The sequence below is a fragment of the Narcine bancroftii genome, chromosome 7, assembly GCF_036971445.1.
Source record: "Narcine bancroftii isolate sNarBan1 chromosome 7, sNarBan1.hap1, whole genome shotgun sequence".
In the NCBI taxonomy this organism is placed as follows: Eukaryota; Metazoa; Chordata; class Chondrichthyes; order Torpediniformes; family Narcinidae; genus Narcine; species Narcine bancroftii.
The window spans coordinates 198,201,740-198,228,839 of NC_091475.1; the positions used below are offsets into that span (position 1 = coordinate 198,201,740).

The 27,100-nt window shown below is 41.0% G+C and overlaps 2 protein-coding genes across 4 annotated transcripts in view; one reads left to right on the forward strand and one right to left on the reverse strand.

Annotated features, from left to right (window-relative positions):
* Window positions 1–3,205: 3,205 nt before the first annotated feature.
* On the reverse strand, window positions 3,206–12,993 carry LOC138739588 (magnesium transporter NIPA1-like). Its single transcript, XM_069891923.1, has 6 exons — window positions 12,768–12,993; window positions 11,467–11,514; window positions 9,517–9,607; window positions 8,538–8,698; window positions 6,339–7,678; window positions 3,206–3,879 (listed from the first exon to the last, which is right to left on the reverse strand). Exons 1-5 carry the CDS (start codon window positions 12,880–12,882, stop codon window positions 7,167–7,169), a joined length of 927 nt encoding a protein of 308 aa, XP_069748024.1. The 5' UTR covers window positions 12,883–12,993; the 3' UTR covers window positions 3,206–3,879; window positions 6,339–7,166.
* A 12,451-nt stretch (window positions 12,994–25,444) lies between these two features.
* Window positions 25,445–27,100, forward strand: part of chst7 (carbohydrate (N-acetylglucosamine 6-O) sulfotransferase 7) — a 33,987-nt gene continuing 32,331 nt past the window's right edge. For 2 of the 3 annotated variants that reach the window (XM_069891921.1, XM_069891922.1), the window contains exon 1: window positions 25,445–26,903. In XM_069891921.1, the coding sequence (XP_069748022.1) occupies window positions 25,646–26,878 (1,233 nt within the window). In that variant the 5' untranslated portion in view covers window positions 25,445–25,645 and the 3' untranslated portion in view covers window positions 26,879–26,903. The remainder of the gene's footprint in view (window positions 26,904–27,100) is intronic. The other variant, XM_069891920.1, reaches the window with a different exon arrangement.

The window sequence follows — 27,100 nt, forward strand, 5'->3', positions numbered from 1 at the left end:
TGTTCCTTGGAGCATAGAGATTAGAATTGTGCTTTCCCTTTTGCGAAGGAGGTTGAGAATTTTACATGATATATGTTTATGAAATTATGAGAAACTTAGATAGGACAGTTAGTGACTGATTCACAAGCCAGCAGCATTTAAAACTGGAGGGAGGTTCAAAGGGGATTTGGGGTTATCATTTTCACACACAAAGTAGTTGATATCTGGAGTAAGCTGCCAGAGGTAGGAACATAACAACATTTAGAAGTTGTCTTGAATAGATACTTGATTGAGCAGAGCATAGAGGGATATGGAATTCATACAGGGAAATGGAATTGGTATAAATAAGCAGAATGGTCGACAGCCTGTTTGTGATGTCAGAGCAGTTCAACAAGGCGAGGTTGAAGAGCAGTTGGACGCAGTTCATGAACCTCTGGGTGCTGGTTTTTGGGCTTCTGAGCCTTCCACATGAAGTTAACAGTGAGAAAGGATTGTGGCCAGAAGTGATGGGGGTCCTTCATGATGTTGGCTGGCTGTCCTTCATGATGTTGGCTGGCTGCCCTCCATGGATGGGAGACCAGAACCTGGCCACGTTATCTTCGAATTCCAAACCAGGCTGTGACGCAAGGTGTCAGTATACTTTCCACAGTGCACCTGTAGAATTTTGTTAGAGAATTCGACAACATGCCACATCCTTGGTGGAAATAAACAGTGCAAATGATCAGTCAATGTTTTTGGTTGGAATCCATCAAGATTATTTCTCCCCACCATGCAGCCTGACCTGCTTGAGTGTTAGCTCAAGATTGCAGCGTCTGCCCTCTGGTGGGTAACAAGAGAAAAGCAGTAAAAACTGGAGAAATTGAGCAGGTCAAACAGTATACTTCATATTGCAAAGATGAAGATACATCACCAATGTTTTGGGCAGTGTTAAAACATTAGTGCTGCCATCTGCCATCTATTGCAATGAAGTATTTTGTGCGCTCACATTTCTTGGCAAATAAACTTTCTCTCTTTTGCCGCATGACAATTTCAAACTGAGCCCCAACATTCTCTGCCCTAGAAAACAATTCTTTTATTGGTCCAAGTCTCATGGCATGAACCCATGTTGCAAATCCAACTTTCATAACTTTCCCCAAATATCAGTGATTAGTCCCTTGCATTTGTAAATTGTCACATGGGAGGCCAGATAATGTGCTTCCCCTATTTTGCAGGGAGTTTAAGTCAGTTAAGGTAATTATCAAACCAGCTATCAAATCTGTCGAAATGTTTCTGCTATTCAAAAACTATTAAAATTATAAAACAAAACTTTAAAATACAATCAGGTTGCCTAAAGGGAACTGATTTTTTTTTTTAAAAAACCCTCAATTTTCCCCCCCGTCAGTTTTTCTTCTCCATTTAAACAAATTGACTATCACGCTTGAATCAGATTGGCATAGATCTTTCAGGTGAAATCTCCACAGAGCTAATAAAATCACAAGATCACAAGAAAAAGGAACAATTGTGAAAAACTATAATGCAGTCCAATTCATTTAGATGTTTTTAAAAAAAAAACAGGAAAAACTTGACTTTCAGGCTTAAATATCTAAACAAACCACAACATATCACAAAACTATCACTTCATCACGTTCACCCCGTATCGTTAAATTCTAGAGGAAAAGCAGTCAGAAACTACACGATATGTATATTAATCTTTATTGCAGCTTTCCATGGAAAAAAATTTTAAACTGTTATAAAGTACACATTCTTATGTCATAAAACATTTCATGGATACACACAAGACCCAAAGTTTTTAATCATTTTCACTTTGACAATTCTTTATGCAAAAGTAACTCAATGCAGTATTAACATTTTCACACCTAAAATTGGATCCACTGATGATGGCTGCTATCTTGAACCAAAGGTTCAAATACGGAATGACCCAAATTAATAAATTAATTAAGTTATAAAAATTAATTAGTAAAAATCAATTGGACCCAAAATATTTCCTAAATTGAAACCAGATTCTCCATGTATGTTTAAGAACAAAATTAGCAGTTAATTTGGATGCCAAAAAAGGTAAAGGTGCTCCAAGTATTAAATTAAACCAAGTAGTTAAATTTAGGTGCACAATCTTTTTCAGATATTTTTACTGACAAAAATCTTGCTTCTTTCGAACAATTAATCCACCAAATTTAAAAATGCCTAGACATAATTTTTTTTTGTTGCTATTCACAGGTTAGGAGCTTTTTTTAAATCTTTAATTTTGAAGCTCCTCAAAGGCCTAGAACCTAATATGATAGGGATGATTTATAATTTCCAACCTAATTACACAGGGGTGGTATCTGGCCTTTAGTTTTAAATTCTAGGGATAGTTCCCTGGACAGAATTTTAAAAAAAAACTATGGGAACAAGATTTTCAACAGTTAATCTCTGAAACTACATTGAATTATATTCTGAAACAAGTGCATTCGTTCTCTTTGTGCTAGACACTCATTAATACAGTTTAAGGCCGTACACTGGGCCCACTTTTCCAAAGTCCAATTGGCTAAATTCTATTCAAACTCTCTTCTAAATGTGATAAGTGTATAACTGAAGGAGGCTCGCTGCATCATCTGTTTTAGTTCTGTTCTTCTCTTTTCAATTTTTGGGAAGTGGTATTTCGCACCTTGTCTTTCATTCTTAGTATTAATTTGATCCCAAATCTTTGGAATAAATAGGCCTTCTGGTTTAATTCTGACTGCTCCACAATCCCACGTTTTTCCCCTCACCTCCCTTATCACAAGAAGGGCCATGTTAATGAGAAGGAAAGATGCTGTCCCTCCCACACATGGGTTGTCCGAGATGATGGCATGCCTGACTTTGGAAAAAAAATTAGATGTTCCACTGCTGAAATGAAGCTTAACTTTATGGGATTCTTCTCTTAATTAGTTTCAAAATTAGTAAGATTAACTAGTTTTTGTTCTTTTTCTTACCCAATGTTTGTCTTCCTTTTTTCTATTTTTAGTAGTGGACTGTTTGTGTTAGTCAGTAGGCCTCCAATGGGAGGAGACTGGTTTAGATATTTAGTCTAGTGCTTTTCTTTTTATCTTTCTTTTTAATGTAATGTAGGTCTCAGCACTATTTGTATTGCTATATGAGATTTGTTAATATTTTGTTATGTACCAATGGAACATTTATTGATAAAACCAATAAAAATATTGAAAAAGAAATTGGATCTACATTAGTTTAATAAATGATCACTGCCTATTTCAAATTTTTCATGAATTTCTGCATGTTAAATTCTCAAACAAAACCAGTGTAACTAGTTTGCAACTCCAAGCAGATTAAATGTTAGATTTCTTTCGAACCTCATACATCCCATGAATGAATCCATTATTTGACAATATCCAATTAATGAATATTACTGTCAGGGGTTATAGACTTTTAAAAAGCTGAACGAAATTGACAGTTCTTGTTAGATCCTTGAAATGAAAATAAAAAGGTTTGTAAGAACCAGTTTGAAATTTTAAAATGTTTTTAGCCAGAGGGTGGTAAATCTGTTTAATTTGTTTCCACAGGCAGTTGTCGAGGCCAAGTCATTGGGTGTTTTTAAGGCAGAGATCGATAGATCCTTGATTAGCCAGAGCATCAAGGTTATTGGTGGAGGTGGGTAATGAATAGTCTATTTCAGCTCCTATTTCTTATAGCCTCAGAGCATCAGTAAACTTTATTGTACAGAATTAATGTTAGTCACATACTTCATTTTTAAAATACAGTAAAACGCCGGGTATCCAGCAACTATGGGGAATGGTAGATGCCGGATAAGTGTATTTTCCAGTTGCTTGAGATTCCATGCTGCACCTCTGATGAACTAACCACGAGGGGGCACCAATTTTAAACTTTTGTATTTTTTTGTCAGCTGCTTGAATTTCGGGGATTTTACTGTATAAGGAAAACGGAACAAGAGCTTCAACTTATTAAACTGGAGATAGTAGTCAGTATTCAGTACAAGTTCGCCGAGTGGGAAATCTTAACTTCCATTTTTGGAAGAACCAGTGAGAAGACAGTGAGGGAGATGTAGATGAAGTGGTTATTTTCAAGATTCCATTCTGAATCTTATTTTTAAAGCCTCAAATATGCATTCATGCATGAAAGACAGTACAGGAACACAGTGACTCCAAAAGCTAAAGTTTGATCTTCAAACTTGAGGAAGGACATACTAGCTATAGAGGGTGTGCAGCGCAGATTTACAAGGTTAGTTCCAGGGATGGCAGGGTTGTCATATGCAGCAAGGCTAGAAAAACTGGACTTGTATCCATTGGAGTTTAGAAGGATGAGGGGGGACATGATTGAGGTATACAAAATCATCAGGGGGATAGACAGGGTGAAGTCGGATTACTTGTTCCCAATGATGGGGGAGACGAGGACTAGAGGGCATAGTTTAAGAATACAGGGTAGGCCCTTTAGGACGGAGATGAGAAAGCATTTTTTTACCCAGATAAGTGTGAATCTGTGGAATGCTCTGCCACAGAGGGTGGTAGAGGCGGATTCGCTGACTATGTTCAAAAGAGAGTTAGATAAGACTCTTGTGGATAACGGAGTTAAGGGTTATGGGGATAAGGCTGGAAAGGGGTACTGATGGTAATGATCAGCCATGATCTAAAATGGCGGTGCTGGCCCGACAGGCCAAATGGTCTACTCCAGCTCCTATTGTCTATTGACTCATAGAAGCTGCATTCTAGAGTTACCACAATCTCAAAGCAGATGATCAGCCACATCAATCTGTTCCCCAAAACACGAATTGCTCATTTATACATAAGAAATAGGAGCAGGAGTAGCCATCTGGCCAGTCATGTCTGCTCTGCCATTCAATGACATCATGGCTGATCTCCACCTACCTGCCTTTTCCCCCCATACCCCTTAATTCCCCTACGAGGCAGAAATCTATCCAACCTTGACCAAATGTTGAACTTGACCAAACGTGCAACTTTGAAAAATCCAGAAATATCAATCCATCCACTAAAAACACATTTTAGTCCTCCCTTCATTCAAGGTGCCAGGAATTTCACAGCAGTCGTGCTATTTTAATAACGTTCTGAATTTGCACCAGTTCACTGACCAACGTGGCTGTTTGCTTCGAACAATAACACTCCTAATTCACAGAATGCCCCCCCCCCCCCACAAAAGATCGGTTCTTCAGTTCAGCAGTTGCATATAATTCAGTGTTCAAAAAAAGCAAACAATTCAACTTCTGAAGGTCCAAAATAAAGCTCACAAAGGCAATTACAGTACTCAAACTCACATGATGAGATTTCAGTATTGTATTTAAAGTAGCATGTCTGACATAAACTGAAAGGGTAAACTTGGGCTAATGTTCAAATACCAACACATTGGGGATTTCCTTTTAACCTTCAAGAATTATTGTCTAACTTTTGGTTATTCAGCAAACATTTGAAAAGTTGAGTCTGGGCAACAATCTAGTGGTGCATATCTGTGAAATTTCTGGATGCAAGTCTCCACTTAGTAACAAGGGCAGATGGTGGTGGTGGGAGGGAAATACACAACAATCACATAGAACATTACAGCACAGTACAGGTCCTTTGGCCCTCGATGTTATGCCAACCTATATATTCCTACCAAAACAAAAGTACTAAACCCGTCCTACCTAGTAACCCTCTGTTCTTCTTTAATCCACTCGTCTCTTAAGTGTCCCTAATGTTTCAGCCTCCACCACCATCCTGACAAGGCATTCCAGGCACCCACAATTCTTGTGTAAAAATTTATCCCTGATGTCTCCCCTAAACTTTCCTCCCTTCACTTTGTAGAAATGTCCCCTGGTGTTTGCTACTCCTGCCTGGGAAAAAGGAATTGACTGTCCACCTTATCTATGCCTTTCAGAATCTTGTAGACCTCGATTAGTCTCCTCTCATCCTTCTACACTCCAAAGAGAAAAGTCCCAGCTCTGCTAACCTTGCCTCATAAGACACGTTTTCTAATCCAGGCAACATCCTGGTAAATCACCTCTCCATAGCTTCCACATCCTTCCTACAATGAGGTGACCAGGACTGAACACAATACTCACAATCACTTGGTTCATTACTCCTAAAAGAAACAAAGATTTAAATTTTTAGACATACAGCATGGTAACAGGCCATTTCAGCCCACAATTCCATGCCACCCAATTAACCTACACCCCCAGTACATTTAGAACGGTGGGAAGAAACCGGAGCCCCCGGGATCCTGCAGTTTTGTCAGTAGCTTGGATTATCCCATCTTCTGAGCAACTTTCTAATAGACCATGGTGAGAGGAGGAATGTGAATGCAGGTAAAGGACAATGTGAAGCAACCCAAAGAAACTGGTTTGCGGATGACAATGGAACAGATTTATCATACCAACTTACTTTCCTAATGTTATCAGACTCTTGAACGGACCTTTCACCAAGTTCGCCACTGACTGCACCAAGATCAGCAGGGAAGAAGTCCAAGAAAATTTGAATACTTGAAGTAGGCTTAAAATACAACAGGAAATTATGAAAATTGGTTATATCGAAAAACGGTACTTGAAAGGAAACTTTTAAGGTGATTTTCCTGATCAGCAGCCCAAAATCAATAAAATACACCCAAAAGTGTTCAGAAAGCAAAAATCTTTGTTGTCCAGTGAAGTTGATCTATTTATTTTATTCATTGTTATTTCACTCCAGGCTGTATGAGCCTGGATAATACCTGCATGACAAACAAGTCATTTAAATTCCAAAAACATGATAAAAGTGAAATGTTCTGCAAAGTTCAGGTTTTTTTTCCAGTCACTGCAACTGTATGTTTTTTTTTGTTTGGTATCCCTTTGCCTCATGGCACATGGCAGTAATTTAATATATCCTATTAAATTTTTAAACGTACACGGCCATGAATCTGTGCTGCCCAATTTACACCCACTTGACCTGCACCCCTGGACCGCTTTGAACTGAGCTCCCAGGGAAAACCCATAGGGAGAATATACAGACAGCACGGGATTCGAACCCCAGTACCGATTGTTTGTGCTGTAAAGGAGTTGTGCCAACCACTACGCCAGACGCACTGCACACTGTGGTTGGTGGACCCGATGCACCTGCTTGGCTGCAGCAGGTAAGAATTTTGGTGCGTGTGCCTGTTGTATTTACTCACATGACAAGAAACCCTGTACAACATTCATTGCTGTTCTGATGCCCTCGCTGACCACAAACTGAACTGCTTCAGTGCTTCTTTGACGTGACTTTTCTCAAGTCGGTTGCAGAGATGCTGAATTCCTTGAACACCTGCAGTAGGATGATCCCAACAGAAACGGTGATAAATCCACACAGCATTCCAAGAAAGTTGACAAAAGTGACATCACTCCACTCCTGGAAGAGGATTCCAGACGCTAATGTGACTAAAACTGTGAAAACCACATAGTAGACAGCACCAAACAGGGAGGAATCAAAGTACTGCAGTGCCTTGTTAATGTAGATAAACTGAAGAAAAATACTGCAAACCAGTGTGAGCAGCAGAATTATACAAAGGCACAGGGCCCTTTGATTTAACAGACTGCCGCTAAATGCATCTTGAGCAGCCAAGCCAATGCCTTTACTGCTGGGCACGGTGAAGGTCCCCAGTAATGAGCAAATACCAATGTAGGTTAGAATGTTGGTAGAACCATGGGCAGGTGCAATCCAGAAGATTAGCAATACAAGGAGTGCTAGGACAATGCAGACATATCCAAGAAACACTGCAAAGGAAGAAGAAAATAAAACAATAAATCTCAATGTTTTTAAAACCACCCGATTTCCTAGCTCTTAAGTAAGGCAGTATTTTTTCAACCTGGTGCTCCGTGAATTTGTTGCAGGTGGTCCGCAATGACAAACATTACTGATAAAACAAACGACTAACACACCCAAGGTTGTAAATTTGACAACAAAAAAAAAAACACAAAATTTCTCAAAAATATCCCATTAGTGCTCTTGGAAGTGGGGAAGGGGGAGTGAAACTCAAAAGTCTGCAGTCGCTGTGACTGTAGTAAAAACACAGAAATGCTGGAAGAACTCAGCAAGTCTCGCAGCATCCGTAGGAGGTCAGGGGCTTGAGTTCAATGTGATTTACTGGGATCATAGTTTAAAGATGGCTTGGAAAAATCATTAAGGACTCCCTACCACCCCGCACATAGCATCATCGAGCTACTCCCATCGGGAAAGAGATACAGGAGTATCAGAGCCAGTACCTCCAGGCTGAGAAACAGCTTCTTCCCAATGCAGAGCGCCTGCCAAATGGCTGGTGAACTGCTAAAACAACTGTCCAAAAAACTCCACTATATATTAACAATATTTATTTTAAATAAGTAAATATGTTCTGAACTTGTCTATTTGTGGGTTATGTCTGTACGTGCTTGCACGGTGGACACAAGAAAGCTGCTTCATTGAGTTGTACTGGTACAATCGGATGATAAATACTTGAACTTAAAACAACTCAATGGCTAGTATTAGGTTTCACCAATCCATTGTTTCTAACTTGTATTAATACACAATAACACCCAAAAGAATATAATGTCCCCCCAAGTTGCTTGACAACAATATTAACAAATTCAACTTTACCTGGATCTAAAAGTTTCTCTTCAAGTTGCACCCTTGATGTTATATTATCTGTCTTCGGAGCATGGATGACCAGCACAACCGATCCTGCACAGCTCAGGAGACATCCCAGTTTGCCCAACAAGTTTAGTTTCTCTTGCAACATGTAAGAAGCCAAGAGTGAACTGGAAAACATCAAGGTAGAATGTGACGCCCACCCACAAACATTTCTTAAAAGCTTATTAATGAAGAAATGACCAGATTCCTGCACTATTGTTGAGTTCTAAACAGGTATTGCCAAAATTATTGAGCCCAAATGGTTCACTGGATTCACACCAAGTTGGAAAAAATTACATTACAGCTTTTGAGATGCTAAGCATTGAATAGTGTGACAATCCAGTAGTTTCACACTAGGCTTTGGAAGGAGAGAGTAACTTCGTCATCAAGCATTTAAAGTTTGAACCAGTCACTGCGGATACCGATAAATTCGCAGAGGTAGAGTTGCATAACAATTCATGAACCAGTAAAACATTTAGCCAGAATACCACTGTAGCCCCACAATAAAGTCCCTTTCACGTTGGCGAACTGCTAAATTGGTGGTTCAATGAACCATTTTAAAATACCTGTACAGCCGTTCACACTGGATCGATGTTAACCGGTTCTCTGAGCCCTTTCGCATTCACCACCCGGCATCGCAGAGCAAGGGGGCCAACTATCCTCACTAATCGGACCTGGCGTACCCCCTATCCCATTCACACTGGACGAACCGGTACACCAATTCAAAACGAATCGGCAATGATACAAACTTCTTAGGTGGTTCATCTGCCAGGTGATTTGACCCCTGTGTGCAGGTTCGCAAGCATTCACACTGGCATGTTATCTGGTAGATTGATGGTTAATTACTGGGTTAAAGTGCCAGTGTGAAAGGAGCTTAAGCTTCAATGGGAAATAAAATTCCATGCTACATGTCAACATAAACATACAAGTCAAATAAAGATATTACCCAAATGGCACACCAAGGGCTCCTAATGGAGTCACTAATGCAGCAGGAGCGGTGTTATAGGCCAAGAAATTTCCTATTTGACCTAGTCCCACTGTAACAAGGAGAAAATCATAATATTAATTTACTTATAAAACAAAAAATGTGTTCAGACATTAGAAGGCTAAGCATAAGGATGTTAAAAATAAGACAGCAATGAAATATCACTGTAGGCCAAACACCAAATGTGATCAATTTCAGTCTTCAAGCCTTTGAATGTAGGCCTACTGGTGGCAGATTCCGAATGAAGACACACTATAAAATTGTATTGTCAATGGAATACATTGCTTCTAAAAGGCCAGTCATTTCCTAACATAGACTAATTTACAGTTAATTGTAAAACCCGTTAGCCGGCACCTATGGGGACTGGTAGATGCCTAATAAGTGAATTTTTCGGTTGCTTGAGATTGCGTGCTGCGCTGATCGGAGAACTGACCACAAGGGGGCGCCACTTTTAAACTTCTCTTTTTTACCTATTTATTTTCCATGACTTTTTTGCCAGTCTCTTGAGGCTGCTGGTTGCTTGAATTCAGGATAACGTAGATTTTAGTATATTTGTTATGTTTCACTGATTTTTAAAGACATTAATTGTAGTTTTCCCCCCAAAAAAACACAAAGGCAGATTTTAGTCATCAAGTTCCCCATAGATAAAACGCAAATTCAGAAAATTCCCTAGCATGCATCAAAAATGAATTATTTTTAAGGGAATTGGTTAACATTCAGTCACTAACGATTGCAGTCGTCAGTACAACACATTTTCTTTTAAGGTTTACTGTCTTGGCAGACAGTAAAAATAAAAATTAAGGTCAGGTAATCCCTACATTTAATCACAAATCTTTGTTGCAGAAAAAAATGGATCAGAAGTCAATCCACATTGACCATAAGAGTGGCAGAGAGAGGATCACTGAACTCTCCTACCTCTTCTCTCCCCCCCCCCCCCCCCCAACCCCCACCACGATCTACTAGGATTGTTGTCTGAAATGGGAGTGCAAAATCTTTGAGGACCTCTTCCACCCTGCACGCAGCATCATTCAGCTGCTCCCGTCGGGAAAGAGATACAAGAGTGTCAGAGCCAGCACGACCAGGCCGAGGAACAGCTTCTTCTCACAGGTAGTGAGAAGGCTGAATGACCAAAGAAACTGCTCACTCAAACCATCCAAGATTGTCATATTCATGAATCAACACATTTATTTATTTGTATCGATAAATTAGTTGTCCCTTATATGCATTGTTTGTCTGTATGTGTGTATTATGTCTGGTGGTGTATCTGAATGTTTTGCACAGAGGACTGGAGAACGATGTTTTGTCAGATTGTATTTGTATAATCAGATGACAATACACTTGACTAAATGATAGGAAATTGGGGTCATAGGTGGATACAGGCGAGAGAGTAGAAGAGAAGAAAAGCAGAGGAGAGATTATGGGAGAGGGTCTCTTTCTGATGGGGTGGGGCGCTGAAAGAAAAACAATAGCTGGATAAGGAAAGAGATTATGGGGAGCATTTTTAATGAGAAATAATGTTAGACATTTAGATAGTTAAGGCTTAGTCACCAAAGGTGGAAGGAATGTGAAATTAAAATTTTTAATTTAGACATACAACATGGTAACAGGCCATTTCGGCCCATGAGCCCAATTGCACCCAATTACTCTACAACCCCACCGTTTAGAACGGTGGGAGGAAACCAAACCTCCAGGGAAAACCATGGGGAGAACATACCAACTCCTTACAGACAGCGCAGGATTTGAACCCCGGTCCCAATCGCTGGCGCTGTAACAGCGTGGCACTAACCACTACGCCCACCCTACCGCCCACACACACCGACTTTATAGGCAGCCCAGATCACAGAGTTAGAGAGAATGAAGCAACCAATTGTTTGCCAAGTTGGGATGAACATTTCAAAAAGTGGCACTTACTTCCGAAAGTTCCAGTCCACCAAACTAATTCCGTCAAATAGGAAGCTCCTATCAAAAGAACAAAGTTAACATTTTCTCAACCATTTTTTTTTTAAAAATCATGTTTTATTGATTTTTAAAAGAAAGTTGCATTATAATTTGGGTCTGGACCCAAACGCTGTTCCAAGCACCTCTGCACTGACACTTGGTCAAGTCTGTTAATAGCCAAGACAGGGACACCTTGTGCCTTTGGCAAAGCATAGTTAACCTTAGCAACAATGAGAATATTTGTTTGAAGAACAAATATATATTTTACATCATATTTTCTTATCTACACCAAATCTCACTTTTGTTAATAGGCTTGGATAGACAAGCATCATGTGTTTTGTATGAGCAACAGCCCACATGCATTCAGATATAGTGTAACCACAAATGGGGATCCAACTTCGTCAAAAAGCCCGAACTTCCTCATATGTGGGTTCATATTTGAGACTTCCATTGTGAAATTAATTCAAATTCATCAATTTTGCTTTGTTTCCCTTTGTTAAACTTTAAGCCCCGTGATATGCAAAAAACACTGACTTGTTTCAATTTTACATTAAAAAAAAATTACAGAAGCTGGGTTAAAATTAGGTTTCACAACCTGGCTAAATTAAAAGCTTTTATTTGAAAGCCATTTTAAACAGTGTTATTTTGTTAAAAGGTCACCCAATCCTGGTGTTATTCTGTCCCCAATCTTGGCATATTCAATTCACACCTTAACAAAAACACTCCCAAATCCCTCTGTTGTTCCATCAGTGATCCACTGTTTGTACCCAATTTCACATGATAAATCTAATACCATTCCGAGCATTGTAGTCCAACATAACAAATATACTAAAATCTACGTTATCCTGAATTCAAGCAACCAGCAGCCTCAAAGAGACTGGCAAAAAAGTCATGGAAAATAAATAGGTAAAAAATAGAGAAGTTAAACCAGCTTGTATTAGCTTATTTATTTTGCTTAGGACTGCTTTCACTCCTGTGGACACCAATTATACCTTTTGGCTCTCTTTTCTATCCACCTAAAAGTTTGGTTCACACCAATTTGCACATTGCTGAATCCATTGAGTTGGTTTATCAAATTCACCAACACTGTTCAAAAGTGACCATGAAATGTTTGGTGAAAATGTGTCCATTATGCAACTTGCTTTAAGTTTTTGTGTTAGAAACTGATATTGGTGCAATAATGATACAGTTCACACACACAAAAAAAAACCCCTAAAGCAGTTGAAATTTTGCGAATGGGATTGGGATTGTGGGTGGGGAATGTGTTTACACACCTCTGCTCTCAGCACGAAGGATGCCTTTCCTCTGCAGAACGAAAGTGGAGCCATTCATGAAGCTGGATAACACAGCGATGGCAAGTCCCACAGAACTGGCTACACCTTGCTCCATCTGGGACAGGTACGGGGGTGGGGAAATCCAACCACTCTTCCACCTCGACCGCTAAAGAGCAGCTTGAATGCAACAATAGGGGCGCTTTAATGCATTAAAGGTGAAATGCATTTAACGTCCAACCTATAAAAACATGACTCATTCAGAATTTTCCACTGAGAGCCAAGGAAGCAGCTACTTCCGCGTCCTGGCCCCTTTCGACGCACGCGCAGTTTAGAACCCACGACAGTGTGGGCTTTCTGAGATTCGGCTGTGAGCTGCAGCCCCAGGGACTCAATCCGGAATTTATCGTGCAAATTAATAGTTCCACTTGGTTGCAGTTCCTGCGACAGTCAAGTTTGACCCATTTCTTTTGAAACGATGCAAGAAGTTGTTGACCCACTGTTGCAAGACAAAATTGTTTCCCTTTTTGTAAATAATAAAGTATCTTCCAGTGGATCAATGGAAAAAAATAGTTCTCCTATTTGTTGGAACCAAGGGGTTAAGTAATCATGGAAAATATACCCATGTCCTATTCATTAATCCATTAACAATTTACTATTTACTTCTATTAGACAGTTTAGGGGAAATATTAATGCAATTAAGGAACAGCTGCAGTATGTAGAAAAGTTGGCTGATTATAGTATGTGTAGAATTTGCTGCCTCCAAATACAAAGAGAGAAAATACTTTCATCCCCAAGGTTGCACTGCTCATTGGAAAGCACAAGACCGGAGAGAAAACATCAAAAACACACAGGGGAGTAACAGGGTAGCAGATAGGAGAAGTTAGACGGGATGAGGTTGGAGGAACCATAGCGATTTATTCTGAAACAGGCCAGTGACGGGAAGATGAGTGTATTGCAAGGATAAGTGATAAGAGTACCGTGACTGAGAATGTCAGAGTAAAACAAAATGAGTAAACCACTTGTGTAGGAATGAGGAGTCTTAAGGGTACACGGGAGGTGTTGATTAAAACAACAGAATGTTCTGGCCCGGGGGATTAAGTTGGGAAGTCGGCACCATAGATAATTGCTTGAGATAAATTTTATGCAAGGAGTCTATCAAAGAATTTGGTCTATGTGTCGTCTGAGTCCAGCGTGCTCGATGAATGAAGTGTAACAATGTTGATCGATATAACAGAAGAGACTGGACAGTAGGAGTCAGTCTTGGGGAATAGCTCACTGAGCAGGTGACCTATGAACTAACCACTGAACCTGAGCTCTGTTAAGCTTTATTCTTGTGCTATGTAATAAACTGATTGTGAAACCGAATACCTTCTCCTATCACTTCATTCAACGAGCATGCTGGACTCAGACGACACATAGACCAAATTGAGGGTAGGGTAAAGCCAGAGTCCGACACATTCAAATATAAACGTATAAAATATTCTCATAAAAATACATCAACGTACAAATTCCATTATTACAGTTGTCTAATTCATACTATTGCATAAGTACACCAAATAAAGTATGAAAACAAAACTCAAAATATTCTAAAAATGCATAATCTGTACAGCAGCTATTCTCAATGGGGGGGTTCACAGCACATTTAAGTAAAAGCCTTGTTTTGTTTTCACTTCAACTAACATCAATGTTGGGGAGAAGTATGGAAGAAACCCAAACTTGACTGCTTCACAGGGATGGGAGCTCATAAACTTTGAGCAGAGTCCTCGGGGTGCGGGGGGGGGGGGGGGGTCATAGCCGTTAAAAGGTTGAGAATGGCTGGTGTGGAAAATGCCCACTTTATCATTTTGACTCGTCAAAATGTTGATGTATTTCTTTGCACCATTCAAAGAAGTGCAGGAAGTTACAGAGTCAAAAATATTCCTTTCCCGGCTTGGCTCCTCAAAAAAGAATTCCCATAATTATTGATGACATCGTATGTATTATCTCTACATTTGCAGAAGATACGAACCAGGATGGCAGTGTGAGCTGTGAGGAACATTTCAAGAGAATGCAGGGTGACTTGGACAGATTAGAGAGTGGTCAAATACATGGCACACGCATTGTTGATTGTCTGGCTGTAATCAATAGCCAGTCGTCTCTGAGTGTGATTTTTCACGACTACCACTTGGGCCCACCACGGACTCTCAGTTGGTTCAATTACTCCCTCTTTAAGCAGTCTCTGAGTCTCCACTTTGATAAACTCACGATCCTCTTTGTTGTAAGAACGGCTCCTAGTGGCAATCGGCTGACACTCGGGATAAATCACTGAAAAGGGAAGGAGCTTTGATTAATGCAGACAGACTGCAGTAACTAGCGTGGGGGATGGTAAGTGTGGGTAGTGGCCCACTGAAATTTAACACTACACTGTTCATCTGAGATTGAATATCTAACCCCAGTAACACAGAGCAGAGCTCCAGCATAATAAAGAGCAAGCTTTACAAGCTTTACTTGACCCCAAGCTTTACAGTCAATTGAGCTATCAACGGAGATCTCACCTCGCCGTCATTTGAAGTCGATTCAGCCTGCTCGTCTGAAGATTCCCCCTTTTCACAGTTTCCTGCAGCTCCAGGATGCATTTTCTTGGTGCTTCTCTTGTTCTTCTTATCAGTGGGAGTACTTTTCGGCTAACATGCTTTAGCAAAGAGACAGAGTTTCCCACAATAGCTGCAGGTAGCAAATTGAGCTGGGCACTTTTTTCTGGGGTGCCAGCTCTCATCACAGAAGCAGCATTTTTCAGGAGTTTGCCCTTTTCTTTCCTTCGGGGTTCCAGCACTCCTGGATGTGTTCTTTTCGGTTTCTAGCATTTCACTGGATCACATGGTACTTCTCAGTGTTTTGGCTCGAGTGACTGCCCGATTATAGGTCAAGGGCTCCGTCTCCAGCAGCCTCTGTCGGATGTAACTAGAGTCAATCCCGTAAACAGAAGCATCCAGCTTCAAGGCATTGTGGTGTTGTTGCACATGGACTGCCCTGACACCATATTTGTTTGCCAGCGAGTCGAGGGCCAGTGCATAGGCAGCATCACTTTCCCCGGGTTTCTGGCATCTAGTCAGCAACTGGTGTCGAGGAAGAACCACGTTCCGTGGCGCTGCATAGCAAGCAGTCAGACGTTCCCGGGCTATAGCCAGAGTGGTAGCTCCTTGCGTTACGGTGAAAGGGACCTCACCCACCAGAGAGTTCAGGTGGCCCCACTGTATCGCCTCATCGACCACGTTGTTTCGAGCCATGTAGTTATCGAAACAAGCAACCCAGTGGTTGAAAATTTCTCTGGCCCTCATGGCCGACTGGTCGATTATCAGCCGCTCTGGCTTGAGGGCTGCATCCATTTCTGCTAATAAAATTGAAGTGCCAGTTGATGACGTAGACAAAGACGATGTGGTCAAACAATAATCATGGCTTTTATTAGCAGAAACTCATGGTTCAATAAAGAAAGACAATAGGTGCATTCACAGTTATACCCAAGGGGAGTGTCCTTAAGATAATGCACACCCAATGTTAGTAAAGCAAGGCTCACCAGAGGGGAGACAGGCAGCTTGACAGACATTCACCACACCATTTGTCCTGTACATGCATACTTAAAGCTTAGTTATCATACCATTTTGTTTGTTTGGGGAGTCGACATCACTAGCCATCACTTATGTTCCGAACTGTCTCAACACCTAATATTCCATTGGGTACTCTGCAACCAGATGGCATTAACATCAACTTCTTTGGTTTCTGCTATTCCCCGTTCTCCCTCTCTTCCCCACCCCTCTGTTTACTTTCCTTCAGCTCTCCACCCCCTTCTCTCTCCATTCACAGAGCCATTCCCTCTCCCCTTGCTTGCAGAAGGGTCCTCCCTCCCTTATCTACCTATTACCTCCTGCCTGTGGGACTGCGCTCTTCCCCACCATCATTTTGTTTGGGCGCCTGCCAACATTTTGTTCATACCTTGAAGTGCTCAAGCCCAAAACATTGATTATGTATCTTTATCTTTGCTATGTAAAGTACACTGTTTGACCTGCTGAATTTCTCCACTATTATGCTTTTACTTCAATCATGGTATCTTGAGTTTTACTCCTAAATCTTTCCACTTCCCTCGCAGTCCAGATGCAGGGTTCTCCACTCAAAATGCTGCAACTAACTGAGTTCCACCAGTGTTCTCCTTTTTGTCCCTGAACAGTGATTTGCTTGCGGAAAATCCCAAATGCATTTAAGACCTGAATACACTGGTGCATCTGGGGTCATTTATAATCTAGACTTGAGGGTGGCATGCTCCTGTGGCCTTTTGAACAGAGTGAATCACAGAACAGTTTCCTTGAAAATCTAAAGCTTTTGCAACTATCACCTCAGATATCAAGTTCACTTTTTTTTGTCATTGATTTTAACTCAATGTTGAATCCAAGCTTCTGACTAGTCATCCACTCCATCTCTCTATCATTCAATTTCATTCCTGGCATTTTTCCATTGCTTTACATTATATCAGCTGTTTTAATTTCCTTGTTCCCAGTTGGTCTAACAATTACAATATAATTGACTGGCTCTTGCGACGCAATCGGCTTTTCTCTAATCCGTGAGAAATAAAATACTTACAGAGAGTGAAGGGAAAATATAATGCAGTTTGATGTTCCATCATTGGGTACTTACTAGGACAGGTCAGTTCACTCATCTCAGTGCTACTGGTTCCATGTAACCTGTTACATGGTCAGGTGGTTGGCGACTAAATCAGCTCACCCACCAGGCTTGCCTGGTGAGGAGGGTGGCTAGACAACCTGCAGGATGAAAAGCAAGACCTGTCAAAGGGCAGATGAATCCTCTCATAGGGTCAGCGGCTATCTAGCAAATACGTGTCGTGAAGCGCAGAAAGGGCATCCTTTGCATCAATGCTTGGTCTAACCATTCACTGCGACAGAACTTCCCCCAACCATCTTGGACCTCACCACGCCGCTGGATCTGGGAGGGGATGTTGAGAGGGTGGGTCTGGACCTGTGCAACCCCATCTTATTTAAATCCATTGTCACACGCGTTCTTCATTTCTGAGGAATGGGGTATCCTCATACCAAACCTCACAAAGTGACTGAAAGGAACCATCAACATCCAATGAGCTGGAGGGCCAGAAGAAGACGACTTACTAGTTTGATATAATTACATTTAAAGCAATCTTCAAAAAATCTTGCAAATGAGATGCAAGGTCAACAAAAGCCTTGCAATACCCTGTTCTTTTACTGATCAATATTTTCATTTTCGTAAATCTTGTATCATTTTCAGCCTCTTGCATCTTGACAGTTCCCCTGCTGACAATGCTGTTGTATGGAAGTTCAGCCCTGCAAGATTCTGCCAAGCTTACTTAAACACAGCAGACAAAACTTTGCTGGAGAAACTGCAGGTTAGACAGCGTCCATGGGCACAAATGGTCAGTGGTCATTTCAAGTCTTAGCCCTTCATCAAGATGATAGAATAGATGAAATAAAGGGAAAATGAACTGGGCGAGGGGCCCATAGGTGAAAGAGTACAGGACACAAGGTACGAGTGATGGAGAGACAGGTGAAGGGAGAAGCCATTAGGAAGGGAAAAAGGAGAAAGAAAAGTTAGAAAAAAAGCACAGAAGTAGTAAAAGAAGGGATGAAAACAGATCAGATGGGGATAGGGGTTACCTAAAATTAAGATTCAAGATTCCTTTATTGTCATGTAGTAGTACAAATTTAAGTTCTTGGGAGTCTCTATCTCGGAGGATCTTTCTTGGACCCAACACACAACAGAATTGTGAAGAAAACATATCAGCACTTCTACTTCTTCAGGAGTTTGTGGAGGTTTGGTATGATATCAGAAACCTTGGCAAATTTCTACAGATGTATGGTGTAAAAAATGCTGACCAGCTGCATCATGGTCTGACATGGGGACCCCAAAACCCCTGAGCAGAAAGCCTGGCAAAAGATAGTGGACACTGCCCAGGACATCTCAGGGAAAATTCTCTCCACCATTGAGAAAAATCTACAGGGGACGCTGCTATTGGAGAGCAGCAGCAATCAGCAAGGATCCACACCATGGGGGGTGGTCTCATAATGGAGTAGTGGCTGGTTAGGAAAAACCAGCCCTCCATAGAGAAAGTTGAAAAACAAAGCTGAGATGTAAAACATAAAAAACTTGTAAGATAAACAGTATAAGAAACTGAAGATGGCTCCAAAGAAAGAAAAATCTACAAGTAAAGAAGAGGTGAAGAAATCACCAGGAAAAATAAAGAGGAAGGCCTTACTGGAATCCGCTGTTCGGGAGCTCTCCCGAACAGGATGGCCTGAGCTGCGAAGGCGGTAAGCGGGCAGCCCGGGGGCCATGTCACATGGGGCGGTCTGGAACGCTGAGTTGCAGAGCAAGAAAAAGAAATGCCAGAACACATGCGCGAGGAGTCATGGTACGCATAGTAAAGGAGACGCCGAAGGGAATGGATACCGACAGCAGGATGCTGACTCTATAATGGGAGAAGCTGCGGAGAAGGCAACAATAGAAGCAAGGTCAATACGGAGCCAAGAAATGGAGCAAGAGAAAGAAGATGAAGAAGATAAAGAAATACAAGAAAAAGTACAAGGTAAAAAACAAAAAAAAGATGGTAGATAAGGAATATTTTAATGGAAACAAAAATGGCTGAGTTCAAAACCATTATAAAAACTATGCAAGAGACAGATGTAAAAATACAAAGAATGGAGAATGCTACGGTAGAAATGAGAAAGCAAAGTGATGAAGTGGAAGACATTGTTAGGTGTGGAAATGGAGGTGAATGAATTAAGAGAAAAATTGGACGATAGAGATAAGGAGATGACTCATTGGCCCAAATAATTGACATTTTAGAGAATTTTAGCAGATGTAATAATATAAAAATAATGGGCCTGAAAGAAGATGGAGAAGGGATCGATATAAAAGGATTTATAAAAAGATGGATCCCACAGATCTTGGGAGTAGAAGAACTCCAAGAAGAAATAGAAATTGAAAGAGCCTACAGAGTATTGGCGCCAATGCCGCAACCACAGCAGAAACCGTGTTCCATACTAGTTAAACTACTGCAACACACAACGAGAGAAAATATTAGAACTGGCTATTAGAAAAGTGAAAGGAAACAAGGAACCATTGGAGTACAATGGGAAAAAAAATAATTTTTTACCCAGATATAAGCTTTGAACTTTTAAAGAAGCGTAACGAGTTTAACTTAACAAAAGCTGCATTATGGAGTAAAGGTTACAACTTTGTGTTACGGCATCCAGCAGTGTTGAAGATATTCATCCGTGGTTGCCAAATAGACAGTTTTCAGATCCAGAAGAAGCCTGTCTTTTTGCAAATCAATTGGCCAAATAAACAACAAGGAGTAAAGAAAATAATAAAAGGATTCTTAAAATAATGTGTATAAATAAGTTTGAATGTTAATAGTTTGATTATAGACATTTAAGAAAAAATAAGGAATAAATGCTTAGTTATATTTTTAAGAATAATATATAGCGATTTCTTTGGGTAGGGCTGGGGAGGGGGAGGATCTGTCCACTGCAAAATCTGTTGACATTTACAGTATACACTGCAACCCACAAAGAAAAGGGAGTTGTGGTTGTCTTGCGAGGTAGCAAGGACAACTCATTAAAGGGGGATTAAATGCTTTTTAAAAAAATATTATTCTTCAGTATTTATAGTTTTTGATTGTTTCTTACTAATTATGTTGTCATGTATAGTAAAGAGTAAGAACAATCCAAAGAGTGATTTGAGATGGGGGTTGAAGAGGTAGAATAGAGGTGAAAATGGATGGATAAGATGAATAAATTAAAATATATGACTTAATATTAATGGAATTTACAATCAAATTAAGAGAAAAAAAGTTACTAGCACTTCTTAAAAAGGAGAAAACAGACATAGCATTTATACAAGAAACACACTTAACTAAGTTAGAACATCTCAAACTAAAGAGAGCCATGTCGTTGCATCATCGTACAATTCAAAAGCCAGGGGAGTAGCAATATTAGTTAATAAGAATTTGGCAATTAAGATAAAGAAAATAATAACAGCCCCAGCAGGTAGATATGTAATGATGATGTGCTAGATTTATTCAGAATCTTGGAACTTGTTGAACATTTATGCACCTAATGAAGATGACCAGGAGTTTATGCAGGACATTTTTTTAAAGATAGCAGACACATAGGGACATATCTTACTTGGGGGAGACTTTAATTTTATCCTTGACCCATCAATGGATAAAACCGGGAAGACTACTACAAAAAAAGCAGCCAAATTTACATTAAATTCAATGCATGATATGAAGATAATTGATATATGGAGAAAACAACATCCAAAAGAAAGATATTATTCATATTATTCAAACAGACATAAAACCTATTCTAGGATTGATATGTTCTTGTTGTCAGCACAGATTCAAGGGAGAGTTTGAAAGACCGAATATAAGGCAAGACCATTCACCCTTGAAATTGACAATTGATTTAGAGGATACTCTGCCGAAAACATATAGATGGAGGCTAAACCCCATATTGTTAAAAAGGCAAGACTTTGGGGAATACATAGAATAACAAATTAAAATATATTTCAAGAGAAATGCAAATTCCGTAACAGACAATTTTATATTATGGGATGCAATGAAGGCCTTTATTAAGGGACAAATAATTAGTTATACTACCAAGATTTAAAAAGAATATGATTGGGAAATAGAGCAGTTGGAAAAAGAGATAGTGACAATGGAAAAAGATTTAATGAGAAGGGAAGATAGAGAGAATTGACAGAGAAAAAAATTAAAATATGATACGTTACAAACATACAAATGGAGAAAAATATTATGAAAACAAAGCAAAGATATTATGAATTAGGAGAGAAAACCCACAAAATTTTGGCTTGGCAACTAAAAACAGAACAAGCAACAAGAACTATCATAGCAACAAGGAGGACAAACAGATCTCATATAACCCATTAGAGATTAATAAGCAATTGTATCAAACCAAAAATGACAAAATAGATGAATTTTTGTCAAACATTGAATTACCTTCATTACAATTGGAAGATCAAAATAAATTACTAAAGCTGCTGACAATTACAGAAATATATAATATACTAATGACATTACCAAATAATAAAGTGCCAGGTGAAAATGGATTTCCCGTGGAATTTTATAAGGTATTCAATAATCTATTAATTCCGCCCCTCTTAGAGGTAATGAAGCAGGTGGAAGAGACCCAGAATTTGCTTGACTCATGTAAAAAGGCAATAATCACAGTAATTTCAAAAACAGGAAAAGACCAGTTGTCACCAGCTTCATATAGACCAATATCTCTACTAAATGCAGACTATAAATTAATGGAAAAATTACTAGCAAATAGATTAACAGATTGTGTACCGAAATTAGTGACATTAGATCAGACAGGATTTGTTAAAAATAGAAGAGCAGCAGATAATGTCTGTAACTTTATTAATTTGATCCATACAGCACAAATAAACAAACATCAACTGTGGCAGTATCTCTTGATGCAGAGAAAGCTTTTGATAGGGTGGAATGGAGTTATCTTTTTAAAGTACTACAGAAATTCAAATTATTGGAAAAATTTATTAATTGGATTAGAGCAGTGTATAATGGTCCTGTGGCAAAAGTGGTAACAAATGGATATGTTTCAGACCACTTTAAATGAGTAGGTCAACAAGACAGGTATGCCCATTATCGCCTTCCCTATTTGCTTTGGCTATAGAACCATTGGCAGGGCTGATAAGAAAAGAACCTACGATAAAGGGAATAAAAGTAAAAGGAAGAATTTAAAATGAGCTTATTTGCGGATGATATAGTATATTTAACGGACGCAGATAAATCAATAAAAAGGTTATATACAAAATTGAAAGAATATGGTGCGATATCAGGATACAAGGTTAATATTGATAAAAGTGAGGTGATGCCAATGAACAAGGTTGATGATACAAAATGTAAAAGGGAATCTCCTTTTAAATGGCAATCACAGGCCATACATTACTTAGGTATAGATAATAATTTAAATAATTTGTATAAATTAAATTACCAGTTGTTAATAAAGAAAATACAGAAAGACAGAGAAATGGAAAGATTTACCACTAACTCTAATAGGAAGAGTAAACTGCATCAAGATGAATGTCTTTCCATGGCGACAATACCTGTTCCAAAAGTTACTGATTCCCTTGATGGGAATTTTTTAATGAAATTAAACAAATTAATAAGAAAGTTTCTATAGAAGGGTAAAAAAAAATCAAAAGTGGCTTTGGAAAAATTAACATGGGCATATAAACAAGGAGGATTGCAGCTACTAAATTTCAATAACTATTACAGGACAGCACAGTTAAGATTTTTATCAGACGGGAGAAAAACTGGCTTGGCTCAAGAGAGAATTATATAAATTAGGAGAAAAGGACCCTGAACATTTACTCTATAGATTGGATGAGAAACTGGTGCAAAACCATCTACCAATACTACATTGAATAATAAAAATATGGAAGAGAATACCTCTCTGAATGTCCCTACCTCTCTGAATGTGCGGTGGTGGTCTCCGAGCCGCATAATCCAACCCCTCTCCAAGGGGGATCATCTGCTGCCCAGCCCTCCGCCGATCGATCTGAATTGGCAGCTGCGCTAGGTGGCTGTTTGGGGGTGGGCTGATGATGGTGTCAGCCCGCGACCCATCTCTCCCTCCAAGGCGGGACAGCAGGAAGCCCTCGGGGCAGTGGGGACCTTCGGGGCCACTCCTCTGTGGCTCAAAACGCGGAAGAGCAATGGCCTTCTTCCCTACCCACAACCCCCCACCTACCCACACACACACACACACACACACAGCTGGAACTGTCCTGCGAACCAAAGAGAGGTTTCAGCTGCGTGGGGGATTGTGGGTAGGGAAGACAGCCATTGCCCTACTGTATATTGATGATGGGGATGCGAAGGGCGCCTCTCCTTTGAAAGGGACGCTGGAGCTGCCTTTTTGGGCTGCAGTCTGAAATGGTAAGTTCAAGATTTTGGATCCGTTCCGTAGCCAGACTCCAGGCGGAGGCCCGATCTGAAATGGCCTAGAGATAGGATTCACCTCCAGCGTTCTCGCAGCCTCTGCAGCTGTACAGACTTCCTTTCGATCGATTGGCAACCCGAGCTCTAGATCCAAACCTCCGATGTGATCAGGAAGCCTTCAATGTCCGAGGCCTTTTGGCAGCCTTTCTTGCAATCAGCACCCTCTTGAATCCCGGAAAAAAAAAATCAATGTTTATTCCTTTTGATTTAATGCTGTTCAGAAGGAAGGTGATGAGGTCACGAACAGACATATCACTGTAAAAATGTTTGGGAATGGTTGTGGTTCAGACCCACAAACACAGCTTCAGTCTTCAGCCAAATGGTCTCTCAATCTAAATTTGGTCTCACCACTATAGAGGAGGCCACACCAAGTACATCAATTGCAATAGATCAGATTGGACAGTGTGCAGGCAAGGCTGGAAGCTCTGTTTGTTTCCCTGGATGGAGCTGAGGGAGTAAATGGAGAGACATTTGCACTTGACATTGGGAAGTGCCGAAAGGGATGGAAAGTTGGGTGGAGTGAAGAGCAGATTAGGGAGTCTCGGAAAGACTTATTCCCGCGATAAGTAGATGAGGTGGAGAAGAAAGGTGTGGCTGGTAGAGGAATCCAACTAAAGTTGGCAGAATTGTCAGAGGATAATGTGGAGGGTTGTGGGGTGGAAAGTGGGGACCTGGGGGGGGGGGGGAGAGGTGAGTTATAGACAGAAGTATGAGAAATGTAGGAGATTGGGGTGTGGGCTTTATCAATAACAGTAAGGTTAAATGCTTGTATCACCTCCATGCCAGAGATCGAGAAGCCTGAAAACCAGCACCTCGAGGTTCAAGAACAGTTTCCAACAGCAATCAGATTCTTGATCCTCCCCTTACGCCAATCATGAACTGCTCCAACACCACGAAAGGACCATCTGCACAATTGCTAGTCATTTTTTCCCTGTATTTGTCCTTATGTACTAAATGTCTTTTTAAAAATCAGTTGTTCACTTCATTTTTGTTTAATAGCTGTGGCTGCAACAAGCAAGAATTTCAGTGCATATGGCACAATGCATATGACAATAAACTCCCTCCCTCTTCCCAAACTTCTCCCTAAGACAGAAACTGTCCTTCAATACAATCATCCACCACCTTAGAATTCTCAATCTTTAAATATAGATTATTCATCAAAAAAAGGAATAACTTCATTTTGATATCAAATCGCTTTTTATTGTCATTGTACAAGTTATACAACGAGATTTATGACAGCAGTACAAGGTTACCAACGCAGCGACGCATTGGTAAAGGCCATAATCTTACCCCTAGAACCCACAATAGAAATTGTTTTAGTCCAAATCTCTAATGAATGTTTTAAAGCCGGCATATTATATCCCTGTAACAGACAACGATTCCATTTCAATGTAAATTGGTGAACTTGAGGCTCAGAAATACAAGCCAATTCAGGATGTTGGGTAATATCAAGCATTCAATTTAATAATTCTGAAAATAAGGCAAACGAAGTCCAGCTAATGCATGTCATTTTCTGCAACTCCCTCCCTCCTCTCTCTGCATCCTTTCCTCTTCTTAGCCCCCCCTCCCATGCACGCCTCCATGGACTGGGCGGATTCCAGACATTGTTTCTTGCGATGACGGGCAGTTCTTCCTCTCTGCCTCTTCCTTGCCTGCGAGCGGACGTCAAAAGGCATCTTAAAGGGGCGCTCGCTCGAATGGTCAGAATGCGAACAGCAAGAGCAAGGAGGTAAGACCCCCCCCCCCAAAAAAAAAGGGGTGGGGGCATTCGCAAGGAGCAAAGTGAGCCATTAAAACAGGAGTTGATGAGATGAAGAAGCTCCAGAGCAGATCCCTGATCGTGGTGGCTGCTTATTCGCTGTTGCTACTGACCATTCCCTACATGTTGGACTGCCACAATAACCCCAGGGAACAACCTTTGTACGGAGTCGCCCCAAAGGACGCGGGAGACCCTGGTTTGACGGAAGGTGGCGACGCGAGCAATTCTACCCCGAGCTCTCTGGTCAAGAAGAAGCAGCACGTCTACTTGCACGCCACTTGGAGGACGGGGTCCTCGTTCGCGGGAGAGCTCTACAACCAGCACCCAGGGGTGTTCTACCTGTACGAGCCCATGTGGCTGATGTGGCAGGCGCTGTACCCGGGGGACGCGGAGAGCTTGCAGGGGGCGGTCAGGGACATGCTGCGCTCCCTCTTCCACTGCGACTTCTCGGTGCTGAAACTTTACACGCCGCCCGGTCCCTCGGGCTCCTTGACCACTCGCACCATCTTCGGCTGGAGAAACAACAAGGTCATCTGCTCGGCGCCTCTGTGCGGTGCCTACGAGAAGGAGCGGGTGGAACTGGTGGACGGCGCCGTCTGCGAGAAGCAGTGCGCGCCCAGGGACCTGAGGGAGTTGGAGAACGAGTGCAAGAAGTACGACGTGATGGTGATCAAGGATGTCAGGGTCTTGGACGCGGAGATCCTCTTTCCCCTGATGCGGGACCCGTCGCTGAACTTCAAAGTAGTTCAGCTGGTGAGGGATCCCCGGGCAGTGCACAACTCCCGGATGAAATCGAAGCTCTCCCTTGTGAAGGAAAGCATCCAGATACTGAGGAGCAAGAAGAGATCGGAAAAGAACCAGCGTCCGATACCTAATCGGTCGCAGAGGGCAGATACCTATGTGTCCGATGCCCTGGAGGTGATCTGCGAGGCGTGGAGCCGAGACCAAGCGCTGGTCATGAGGTCCCCATCCTGGATCAGGAGAAGGTATCTCACTGTCCGATACGAGGATTTGGTGCTGGATCCAGTGACGGGGTTGAGAACTCTCTACTCCTTTGCCAACCTCACGGTCACACCGGCCACCGAGAATTACGTGTGGAACATGACGCGGGGGAGAGGCTATTCTTCGGATAAGCCCTTCCTGATATCATCCAGGGACGCCAAGGAAGCCATCGGTGCCTGGAAGAAAAGATTGAGCTTGTGGCAGATCGAGCAGGTGGAGCAGAAGTGTCAAAAGGCCATGGGACTGCTGGGCTACCAGACCAAGCACCAGGACAACACGTAGAGCCTCCTCCATGATAAGGTCTAAGGTAAAAAAAATTACACCACCCAGTGGTGATGCCACATTAGAGGCAAAAAATTGTAACATGTTTTTGTGCATTCCTTGACACATGAATTTTAAAAAAATGATCGAAATTGGGAACTTGCTTGATGCAGAGTGCAGTTTTCATTCTGTGGATCACCTACATTCATCATGAAATTTAGTTTTCATAAAGCATCCCCCTTT

Coding starts and splice junctions, on each gene's coding strand:
- LOC138739588 (XM_069891923.1), bottom strand. CDS start 12,882: ATGGAGCAAGGTGTAGCCAGTTCTGTGGGACTTGCCATCGCTGTGTTA. Junction 11,515..12,767: donor CCTTCGTGCTGAGAGCAGAG/GTGTGTAAACAC, acceptor TTCTTTTGATAG/GAGCTTCCTATTTGACGGAA. Junction 8,699..9,516: donor GCCCTTGGTGTGCCATTTGG/GTAATATCTTTA, acceptor GATGTTTTCCAG/TTCACTCTTGGCTTCTTACA.